This window comes from Schistosoma haematobium, chromosome 4 (assembly GCF_000699445.3).
Source record: "Schistosoma haematobium chromosome 4, whole genome shotgun sequence".
Taxonomy (NCBI): Eukaryota; Metazoa; Platyhelminthes; class Trematoda; order Strigeidida; family Schistosomatidae; genus Schistosoma; species Schistosoma haematobium.
In genome coordinates, this window is record NC_067199.1 from 11,969,418 (window position 1) to 11,981,897 (window position 12,480).

The window sequence follows — 12,480 nt, forward strand, 5'->3', positions numbered from 1 at the left end:
TTTTTTTCTTTTCAGTTACCATGGTGTATTATTTGTTGTTATTCAATAAATACAGTGCTTGTTTTTCGTAATAGAAGTTAATCAGAATTAAATTTATTTGTATTTAAAATATCTCATTAATGAATTCTAAATGAACTTTCATTTGTAAAAGATAACTGTCACATATAAGTTGATGATGGGCAACAGTCATATATGTGAAAATGAATTACATTTATGCACTTGCCAACGAATAAAATATATTACAGTATAATGTTGTTTAGCTTATTGGAGATATTAAAGTTTAAAATTCACCTCTCATAAAACTTTATTAAAGGTTATCAGATTATTCCTGCGAACTTTGTAAATAACGAATTCATGCACATAATGAATAGTTTCATATCATTACCGTAATGATTTTTGATTTAAACTATAAGACACTAACAAAAATATCCACTCGAAATTAGTTTTTATCACAGAATGATATTAGTTGAAGAATTATGGAAAATTAAAAAGAATTGGATAACTTCATAGTATAGATTTGACAATGTTTAGTAACGCTCAATTCCTGGTTCCAGGTAGGTATAATATCTTTAAATCAGTTAAATGGAATTCGATTATAGAATTGTTGAACTTCAGACAATGACTTCTTACAAAAAATTTCGCAGATTCATCTTGAAGGTAGTCACTAGTAGTGATATATTGTTATACAGTGCGCCAAAATGCCCTTGTACGGCCGAGAGTGGGGAGAGTCAGCTCTACCTCCCGAAATGCTCTCACATGGCCACGCATATATAGCCTCTGTCAGGGAAGTCCTACTCACTGCCTTCTCGTGGTGGGAGCGTTGTTTACGGAATTGAGAGGACAAAAAGCGAATGTCAGGCGCTTTAATCGGGTTGGTGGACACAGTGAGTCCATTTAGGGGAGTTGGAAAACCCTGAGTCCAAACCAATGGTGTACATGGGCTCCATTACCCTGAAGGAACAAATGGCGTATGAACCAATCGTTGGTCACTGGCTACCATGGGACTGCATCTCCTTACGACGCTCTACTGCCTTGTGGATTAGACCTTTAGGTTGAAGGCTCCGGCTGTGGCCCCCTAAGAAAACCACCTGCTTCGGTTTGGGCACCCGGGCAGTATCATAGCCCTCACACAAATCTCATTTGCTTTGTGTGGCGCATACTTATTTGGTGCCCCCTTTTACCAGTATTTATGTGTTCAAATAAATAAATAACTGTCATACAGTACATGATAAAAACTATTGTCTTGAAATTCAACAAACTTTACAAAAAGTTTTTATTACTATTACTTTCTTATTTATCTAAATTTTAGATATTCACAAGAAGATTGGCAATTAATATGTGATTATACAATATATCCATCATTCTGTAGAAATTCAACTATCTTAAATGATGTACAATATTTTTATCTTCGTATAATTGTTATACATTCTGATATATCAGATAAAGAAGAACAATTAATGATAAATGAACAATCAAATTGTGATTTAGATAATTGTTGGAATCATGCATTCTATGCTTGGACAGGATTAATTAAATTCTATCAATTAACTGGTAAATATGAGCAAACATTTGAAATTGGAGTAACATTAGGTATATCAAGTTTGATTATCATTATTTTATTTATAACTAAACCTTTCTTTTGAACAATGTAAATATCCTTTTTACATATTGTCTTCCATCTAATGTATGATGTTAACTCTAGACTGTTTCTTTGTAGTTTTATTATGTTATTACATTAGATTACATGGTTATATATGTGTATGCTTGATAAAAATTGAACTTGCGATAATAAAAGAATAACTTTCTTGTCATATTTTGATACTTTTCAGTATTTTAGGAGGGAGGATTATTCTATTTGCTGAATGAGGTTTGTAAATGTTAGAATTAATCATTACAATGTTGATGAATAAATAAATTTAATTATATAATCAGTTCGAGTGATAGTTGAATCAAACTTCTTTAATGAACTGTTAGCGGGACATAGATTGGATTAAAGCATGCTCAATGCACGATTGCTTTGGTGCACGCTGATTGGCTAATTCTTATCCAATCAGCGCTAGTCGATAGTTGGAGAATACTCTAGAATCTTCTCATGTAAAAACTATAAATATGCTAACGTTTTCCTTACTTACTTGCTTCTTACTTCCATCTAACCTTGTTATTTGGAGTACAATCTCTTTCCTTTTCAACCGTGTTCTGATTTGGGGACTTGTCGAGTGAATCGGTGTCCGAGAATACTAAGTAATAGCAATAGCTGGGTCATAACCGTAAAAAAGAGATTATAACATGAACCGATATCAAAAGCATGGATACTAGCCGTAAGAATAGATCTTTCAGCTTATATACAGATCTGTTACAGGAAGAATGATATGATTAGGTGTCGTGAACAATTAGAGAATATCACCTTTATAGGTCATTTAATCCTTAAAGATTTTAATGTTAAACTCGATTCTTTGACACCCTATTGTAGTGAAGATGAATGCGAGTGGGGAAAATCGAGCGTATTAGAATACGAAGTTACAGAATATTTCACTAAAATCTGAGAACCATACAGTAAATACTTAATTTACAAAATATCAATCCATTGTCCCAAACTTGACCGTTTCTTTTGCAAATATCTGTACACCGTCTCAGATTTGATTGCTTCTGCATTTTCATACCAATTGCTTTCCGTTCTCGTTCTTTCTTTCTCGATCCTCAACTGAAATACATTCTATACCTGACTACTGTTATATACTGCTTATGTGTATATAAGTAGCGCACACCACACTAGCATTTGTTTTCTTCAGTATTTCCTGCAGTTTAAAGATTTTATTTTTGTATGTTTAGTATGACATCACTCATGGGAATTGTGACATACATAGATATAGGTCGTTTAGTAAACAATTGATAAACCCGATTATCAGCGTATACATCATATTGAAATCTATAAACCCAGATTTTAATGTTTATTGACTGGACTTCAAGTTTGGATGGGCAACACTTTCATTAACTCTATAACTATGGTGATACTAAAATTTATGGACGAACCAATCAGATTTACGTTAAGGGATCCTGAATTTTAGGGCGAAATTAGTTAATTAATTCGACTAAATAGAGTTTTGGCATTATAGCTTATGTCAGTTCGTGATGAAAACCTTATATCTAATTCCTAACCCTAACTATCAACTGTCAATATCAATCCTCGTTCTTAACATCAGTTTATAACCTTCATTTAATCGTATTATATAGGTGGTCATTCTTAAGGCCTTTTTAGCGTCGCTCAATGGTCATCCATAAATTATAGTCTTACCATATAGTTACAACTCTAATCATCAGTGCCTTTTATCATATTTGTTGGGTTTTCATTTTAATGAAGGGTTGCCAGAGTAATTATTGTTTCTTAGGCTACTATTTCTTCAACTTCTTTCATAAACGGCCGTCATTTAGAAGATTGTTGAAATTAATCAATACTAAGTTTTTATTTCGTCCAGAATTTGTTTTCTCCTTATCAGTCATACAGTCATACAATCCCATATGAGATCTAACAACACACAGTTCTCATTAAAGAGCACCATAGCTTATAAATTGGAATGAAACAAAAAATTATTATTTTAAAGACTAGTTCAAACTTATGCTGTAATTAAAGGGAAAGTATAAAGAAACTTAGTTTGAAGTCTTTTTTTGTTAAGAAGAAAATCCATTACATGAAGATATTTCAATGATCCGCGCACTTTTATCTCTTGAAATAATAACTAATTCTCAGGTTTTCTTAAATATAAATACTTTTTAGTAGTCGAACTCTTAATGCTGTCCTCTAAGGTTTTATTTGGTGGATGAAATAAATCGTAGGAAGGGCATTCTAATGATAATTTCATTCCCCAAAGTTAGATGGTTGTGTATTTTCTCGTCGTCTCGTTATTGATGTACTAATGAACTAATGAAAAATCTAGACAAACAGATTTCAGTAATTAAGTTTTCACCTAACCCAGGTCAGTATAAACACAATTTTTTGAAACTTAAGATTGATAAGGCTAAGTTAGAACCATTATCTTTTAGGCTTTAAGTTTTGGCACTTTATGAAAACGGTTAATAGAATGGACGTTGAAACTCAATTTGAATACCTTTATGCCCAAAAAGTAGAACTAGTAACTCCATCAAAAGATAATTTCGAGAGTTTTAAATCAACATTGGTGAACTGTTGCTTTGGATATCTGAAACACTGACACAATATGAAAGAGATTTTAACGAAAAAAAACGTAAGGAAATTTAAAACCGATGGCAATTTATTAGTCACAAAACTAGACCAAGGTTGTGGTGTAGTATTCATAGATAAAAACAACTATTTAGTCAGGATAAAGGCCCTTTTAAATGATAAAAGTAAATTTCGGAAACTGATGGTGATGGATGATGAACATAAATCATTGAAAAAGAAATCAAGCAATAAGATTTGATTTCGGAAATAGTGTTCGAAATAATAAGATCTACAGGAACGATAACACCAAGGCTGTATGGTCTGCCAAAAATACATAAAAGTGGCTTGCCCCTTCGACCCGTTTTAGATATGAGTAATCCAGTCAATCATACTTAAGCCTAATGGCTATTGCAAATCCTCAAACCACTGCACAAAGAAATCGTTAAGCATAGTGTCTAGGATTCCTTTGAATTTGTTGATAATATAAAAAATCTCTCGGTCAAAAATAACCTCGTGATATTGTAGTGACTCACGTTTATCACGAGAACACGACTGGTTTAATAAAAACAATTATTATCATAACCAACTGTACCAGTGTTTGTTTTAATGTGCTTTTGTTTGACTGTGCTAATGACAGCTATTTTGTGCTTCCATTCTTATACTGACACTTCGATTGTAACTTCGCGCGAATTCGGTTATGTTCTGTAACCAAGGTTGTATCCTGGCACGATCTCGGTATCCTTTCGATACCACGAGATCGCCAGCGAATATATCTCGATTTGGTCCATTAATTGCCTTCTGATATTTGGCTTCTCGGGGATTTTATGGATTTATTTGGTTACGTTCAACCTTCGCCTTCTGATTTACTTGGCACGTGTTTCTTGGTAGTGGTGTTCATAGTTAATCTCGACTCGACACCACGCTACACTATCAACATTCATCACTTGATTCTTACGTAACTACTGTAATACTAACCTTTCATCAAAATAATTTGCTAGTTCCTTCTTAAAAGTATTGTGCAACTTAGTAACTGTTTGATTTTTCGAATAATTACTTTGATTATTATAATCTTCTTTATTCCAACTACTCGATACTATTTTACGATCACAGTGACATTACATTACTATTACATAACGCAACTACTCGATGAGTATTATTTTATTGTTGTAAATCATACATATATATGGCAAATTTGACTGTCTAACTTTGAACTAAATTTGGATTTTGTAAAAGAAGAAAATTTATATTTCAGAGACCTGAGAGCAACTGAGTTTTTTGATTTCATGATATGATGAATTCAGAAAGTGAAACATATCTACTGCAGGGGAAATAAGTCAGCTGTATGGGAAGCAAAGCAGACCTAGCAAAAAAGTGTTCATGTACTTGCGGGAGAGTTCAAGAACCTATCTAGTATGAAAGTTTTATAAATTATTAAGTAAATGATCCGACTCAAGATTGGCGGGTTCTAGTGTAGCTGACCAAATAGGTATCATCATAACCAAGAACAACTTATCAATTTGTGAGATAATTTCGCATGTTCCTCCGAAATTTGAATGGACGAAAAGGGTTCAGTGCTTAAAATTCATCCGGTCTCATATACTAACGTGGGTAAAATTTAAGTTAGTATAAAAAATGATGTTAATCAAAGACGCGTAGAATTTCTTCTTAACACCTTTGCTTCTAGTAATCACATGGATCTCGTTTTGTTTGCTCCAAAAACTGATGAAGATCAACCGAAATCCTGCACAGGGTCGTGCTGAAATAGAATTACTTTTGTCTTCTGAATATACATTTTGTGTAGGTTGGCTAAGTATGTTTCAAGTAAACATTTGTCTTGTACACGTATACTTCGCTGTCAAACGGTGACTTCTGAAATTTAAGTAATGATCTATTATCGTTAATAGACAACCTCTATCAACACAAGGGATCCCTCTAAATTAAGTTTGCTTACATTTATTTTATCGAGTCATTTAACTTCAAATGCAGCTTGGTTAAATTTCAAGAACATGTATTGCTTGTTGTTACGCAAAGTTTCTAGGCCGACTACTTGGGGAAAGTCTAATAAGTTTAAATGTGATATGAAGATGTTTGACAGAGTGCCTTGAGGTTATAGTATAAAATGGTTTGAATTATTTTTTCTGGTTAGCGTTTCTTTGGCGGGTTAGTTTTCTACAAGATGTGGTTGCTAACCCCACTCCCAACCCTTCATATTTTACCCGGGCTTGGGACTGATAGTAGCCCCAGAGGTGCTCCGGGCAGAGTTTTGAGGTAGTAGTACGCTCGTCAAAACTAATACGCTAAGCATCGATGTTGAGTGCTTACTAAGCCGTTTATTTTTCGTTATCATTTATCTTATAATCATGTGGCTTTTGGATAGCTTGTAGGTTTAACCTGAATATCTGATAGTTTCCTTTATTTCTATCGTTATACACCAACTAACTGATTGAGTAGTACAACAATACATTCTCTAAGGTAATTTTGGGTCTAGACTTTTCCTAGAGGCCAAACTAATCGTTACAGGCAAAAGTATACGTAGTGTCACGAGATTAAGTTGAGTGTAACTTTGCAGTTAATACACAATGTATACAAGTAGTGCCTTACCATATTCAGGTTCTAGCTAGTTTATGTGTTAACTGTGTGAGCTTATGATGATCATACTATATTCTCCACAAAGGATGGCGTAATTATTCGCATTACAAACGTTCTGAGATTTTTATTTGTAATGATGATTTTTATGTATATTATTCCATGCCTTTGGTAAATTTCAAATGCAATGCATTCACTTGCGTTCATTACGTTCTGTCTGAACAAAATTGGACAATTCAGGGACTTCCTAGTTAGCATATTAACTCTACTACTAACAAGTAACACGCTTTGTTATTAGATCAGTTAGGGAATATTATGTACAGAAGGATAATGTAGTGATACATAATGAACAAGGATCAGTTGTTTTCGATGCCTGTAAGATCTGTAACAGCTTAGGTTGGTTGGTTAAGAGTTGACCCAGAACAACCAAGCATATGCCAAAACAGTGTTGTTCAAGTATTCATTCACTTCCTTATTTTGTATAAGCGTTATATTTCTTATTATCTTATATTGAATGTTGAGAGCCTGTGTTTGTCTGAACAGATAATCCCACGCTCCACTGTGACTGCGCGAAGATCGAAATAAAGACCTATTCACTACTTGTCTGGTTTCTCCTATCAATAGCACGAGGGTTACCTTAAGGCACGAAAGATCCATTTTGAATGTTTTGTGTGCGAAAATCCCTCCATGTATACACTTTCAGTTTGTTCCTATTGATTCCTCTAGTTGTGCATTGTTAGTCTTTTTGATTCCATCTGAGTTGTTAATACCTGTGGTTTATTATAGTTTTTATTTTTTTACGCCTTCACTATGTTTCCATGTTTCTTTCTGAACTGCATTTATGTTGTTTTACCTGATACTTAGTCTTGGCGGTAGCCATATTGGTCTGTTTCTCCTCTCGATTGTGTTGCTTGTATTGACTGGAATAGTGTATTTTTGATTGTGAAGTGAGGCACTCTTTCAGAATTGAAAACACTCTGTGTTATAAAGCAACCAAATATTATCTTTTGGACGAATCTGTGCGTGGTCTATCCAGAGAGATAGAATAGAATTTATTTGTTATGATTGGTAATTTTCTCGCATCCTTTATCAACTTCCTTATTTATTGTAATTTAGATTTGATTAATTGAACAATTATTGGTTGGATAGCTGGGTGGTCATACTTGTTTAGGTAACAATGTACATTTAAATTTATGATGAATTATTGAACCGTCATGTTACCCATTTACTTTGTTTTGGTTTCAACTGGGCAAGGGCGCGTATCTAACCCACCTAGGCAGCTATTCTTCAGTACAAACCTTAGTTTGGATCTTACAATACCTTATTTCTGGTGGCTTACAGTAACCTAATTCGGAATTATTAAGTATTCTACTGAAGGTTTAATCACGTGACTTTAGCGGCCCATTTACATGACTCTAATTTGACCGTATGATGATGTTAACGAAATATACATTCCACCTACTCTTGTATATAATTATCGGCCCAACTGACGTTGGCGAATGACGGAATAAGTCAAACACGAGAGTGAATTTCGGATGACCATATTTTATTTATTTCTGGCATAGCAGAGAAACAGACCAGAGAAAGTAGACATCCCAACTCGCTATACTACATATTACAAGCGTTAATATAGCTCAAAACAGACAATGCATAATGTGAATAGTCGGTGGTGGATAACTAAGTGACTGACAGGCGCATACACGAGTACACAAAAAGCACGCAAGCGTGGAATCACAAGGACATGAACACCAGATGTATATGCCCTGGAGGTTACTATTTCCTATGGAAATAGAAGAATTACCATGAAGGTGAAAACGACTCACTAGTTACATGCTATTTCAGTCGACTAATTTGGTCTAACAGCTAGGAAGAGTCACACGTGACTAATGTACCCGGTGCATAATTTATAGGGATAGCTCAATGTGTCATGCTGAATAATGTTCCTGATTTTATTAGAGCTAATTGCACGTTTTTTATATGACGTTGTTGTGACCAGCGGTGTCCAAAAGCTGATACTGATACATGGAGTGTACTAAGTGCTAACTCCCAACTGACTACTGGAGCGAGAATACAGGAGTGGACGAAAAAGTGTATTGAGCTACCAAATAAAATGCACAAATACTCGTTCAAATAAATACCACTCTAATCTTTCGTAAATTGATCCGTCTCTTAGCCAATGAAATGCACATATTATTTAGGTCACTTCAGATTGCCATCGGTTGACCTTCTCATAAAGCTACTTTTGATTGGCTCTCCATATCAGACATCATTTAATGTCTGATCAGACAAACAACAACAATGAACTGAAGCGAGTTGAGTCATAAATTTCTTAAACCCCATCAGTACTGCTGACTAACGTTTGTAAATCTGGGACAACTAACAATCCTAGGTGAAAATAATACTTTGAAGAGAATGAATTAAGTATATCCCACTGCTTCTGACTGTTCTTCTATGCGGATTATTCTGCTGACAAAGAATGTTTCATACCAAAGTGTGAATATACAATATAAGCACAATATACTGCAAATTGGATGCGGTATTAAATGTTCATTTGTCATTAGGTATTCGGAAAAAAGGTGATATTTTGTGAGTGAGTTTACTGCGAAAAACTAAAGTAGTGTCTAAAGCTCCTGAGATTTACTAGGAACAAATATCACTGTCATAAACCTGGAATTTTTTTCATGAAGGTGCAGATGATGTAGATATCGGTCGACAAAATGGGTTGCAACGTTTTGAACAATTTATCTTAAATCAATGTTTATATATGATTGTAAGCAACTGATGAGAAGTCGCGAGATATAATGAATTCATATTAATCTGCGTCGATGTTTTTTCTGGCTTTATTCATACTCGTAAAGGGGAGCAATTACATGAAATTTCATCATAAGTATGTTAATCATGTGGTTCTCACTATAATTGTTAGTGATTTGAATAGTGCTTAAGATTTTCATGGTCACGTTAAATTTATGCACTTCAAAAACCATTAGTTTCATGTTGTTTGCTTTGTTGTTCATAAGAACTTTAGTGAGCTTAGCTTTTACAACCTCTGCACTTCTGTTTCGAAAATGATGGTAAGTTTATCACGAATAAATAGATAGCTCATGATCAATTCTGATGCACCTTTCACTAATGGGGGGTTAAGTCATAACATGATTTGCAGTTCTCAAAATTTTTCTGTGTCCTTATGCAAAAATTACCATTTTTTTTATCTAAAGAGCCTGTCATGATCTTAATGTTCAGGAGATTTCTTTTTGGTTTTTACCCTATTTTATAGTTAGTGGTTTTTCCTCACCTTTCTATTCGGTCTTTATAGTTTTTCACGTCAAGACTAGATCTATTACATCCTAACCTTTTGTACCAATCGTTCTGTCCGTTTTACCCCACCAGAGTGCATTGTTTTTTAGTTTACCGTCGTGACCTAACTAACAAACCACATTTCACTATGATCATGGAGAACTTATGTAAGCGGTCTGGGTGCAGTTTCGTTATCACCTGTGATATGCTATGGGACAGATACAAAGCTTGGTTTCGCGAAGCATGCACAGACCTTACAGAGACTGCTTACTTCGGACTTAGTAAGTCAGATCACACTTGCATATGTGTGCATATGCAACCTGAACGCTGAGGGTTTTTTGAGCGAGATTACCATCCTCCTGACAGGTCTGTAAAACGTAACCCTCCAGGAACCCTGAATAAAGGCAGTCATGAAACGGATACACAAACAAAGAAGTACAGTGAAATAAAGAAATAAATAAATACGGTACAAACATTAACTTTAGTGAGGTTACGATGACTCTCTCAGCATACTTTTGTCTCCAACAATAGACTCTCCAAAAACAACTGTGGTCTAAAAAAATTCTGCAGGTAACAAGATCCTCTTCAACAGAGTTAAAAAGGATCGAATATCACCATCAATAATGTCTTGTAGTATCTTAGGCTTCTCAAAATTGAGCAGCTATCTGTTACATGGCTTCCTTGGGGGAACGGGACTAAATACCGAAATCTTCCCAAACCCCTTTGTGTAACATTCACTAACACTATTGACGTATAGAATGTTCTGTTGGTCAGTCGTTTAGTAAAATCAGAAGTAAATGTGAAGATACTACCTATTCTACCGTATTTCCATTGTGATCCCAACAGGAACGTTTCAAAAGGATCGTGTGAGAAGTTCTTCTGTGGAAAAAAACACAATTGTGCAGGGTGTTCCAGAAAACGCGAACTCTGATAATGCAGACTTTAATGTTTTGGAAAGGAAGATCATAAACCAGTCCTTGGTGCTTAGTAACATATTTAACCAACAGCGGTGCAATTATTTGAAAAGGAAGGGGATTCTAGACCGTGATACATTTACTGGGCGTGATGTCTGTATAGGAGCCCGGCCCAGGAACTTCATTTGAAAACTGAAACCATTCGAAAATATGAATTTGTTGACTTGGTGAAGAATGGGTCGGACTCCATCATCCTTATAATGCATATTTATAAATCAAAAAAATTCTCAATTAGCAACTTATCGATCCTGTCTCTTCTGGAAAAGTGATCATGCTGCCATAGCATTCAGTTTACCAGAGTACTTGAGGTGAGTCCATTAAAACTAATGTGATTAGCATCCCATGTCAAAGACTTACAGAGCTATTTATTTTGGGGATTTATTTACAGCTACAAGGCTTGAGTATGATATAAAGCCAGCCAATAAATTCATCTTATTTTCATCCTTCAGCTACTTTTCGACAAGCCGAAAGCAGGTTTTTCCAGTTATTACGTCTCAAAGGTTTAACCAACGACGGCAGTGTTGCTGCTGACTTTTAGCAGAACAGTATTCTCTATCGTTTCTACCGTCGTATATAATCTATATCAATTAGTGCTTCACTCGCTACTCAGTGGGACTCTCAGAACTGAACCTGAGTTCTGGCTGTATGCATCAGAAACTGTAGCTTATAAACAAGGATATTTCTCCTGTCTTGGATATGGTTCACTTTGCACATCGAGAAAAGAGGTCTGAACATCCACAGAAATAGTGTAAAGTTGGCACCGAATGTCTAAAGCGTCACTGAAGCTACGACAAAAATGCCTTTCGAGCAAACATAGCACTGGTAATGTTGAAGTTCAATTTCCGCCAGTTCGACAGTAGAACTTTTCATTTGGTCTTCAACAGCAATATTCGGCCTCATTCGGAGAATGAGAACATAATATTTCCTCCTTCACTCCAAAAGGATAAAAATACACTGGAACGTTTTGAAAGGTCAATCAGTTTGTAGATCACCAACGTAGATGGTCTATGTCCAAATGATTGGAGGCCTACTCGAGTAAGACGTGAATGGTGTGACAAACTAGCTAACGTCGAAGTCACACCTCGTGGCCAGTACCTTACGTGGACTACCCCATTGACGTATCAAGGTACTATAGATGCTTTGAAGACTGTACAACATAGAGGACGTTATTACAGAAATATATTAGTTAATGTAGATACAAGCGAAAGTAAGACCACTGCCGCATGGGCCAGTTCATGGCTTACGATTAAATGATGCACGTTGGTTGTCCTTGACCTTCACGAGGATTGATGATTTGTTCGATATTCAGTGACCCAACTGCCAGATGATTTGGCTAGGGCTTAGTGACATTTCGCTGGCCCTACAAGTTCGTGAAATCGAATTCAAACCTTATCAAGAGTGCCGTAAGACATTGAATATTTACACATCAGATCATGGGCGTCTCATAGGTGA

At 35.2% G+C, this 12,480-nt stretch overlaps 1 protein-coding gene across 1 annotated transcript in view; it reads left to right on the forward strand.

Annotated features, from left to right (window-relative positions):
* AGPAT9_1 (1-acylglycerol-3-phosphate O-acyltransferase 6 (lysophosphatidic acid acyltransferase, zeta)) overlaps positions 1–2,063 on the forward strand; it is a 33,573-nt gene extending 31,510 nt beyond the window's left edge. Inside the window, exon 23 of the mRNA XM_051215668.1 lies at positions 1,310–2,063. Within this exon, the coding sequence (XP_051066198.1) occupies positions 1,310–1,643 (334 nt within the window). The 3' untranslated portion in view covers positions 1,644–2,063. The remainder of the gene's footprint in view (positions 1–1,309) is intronic.
* The last annotated feature ends 10,417 nt before the right edge of the window (positions 2,064–12,480 follow it).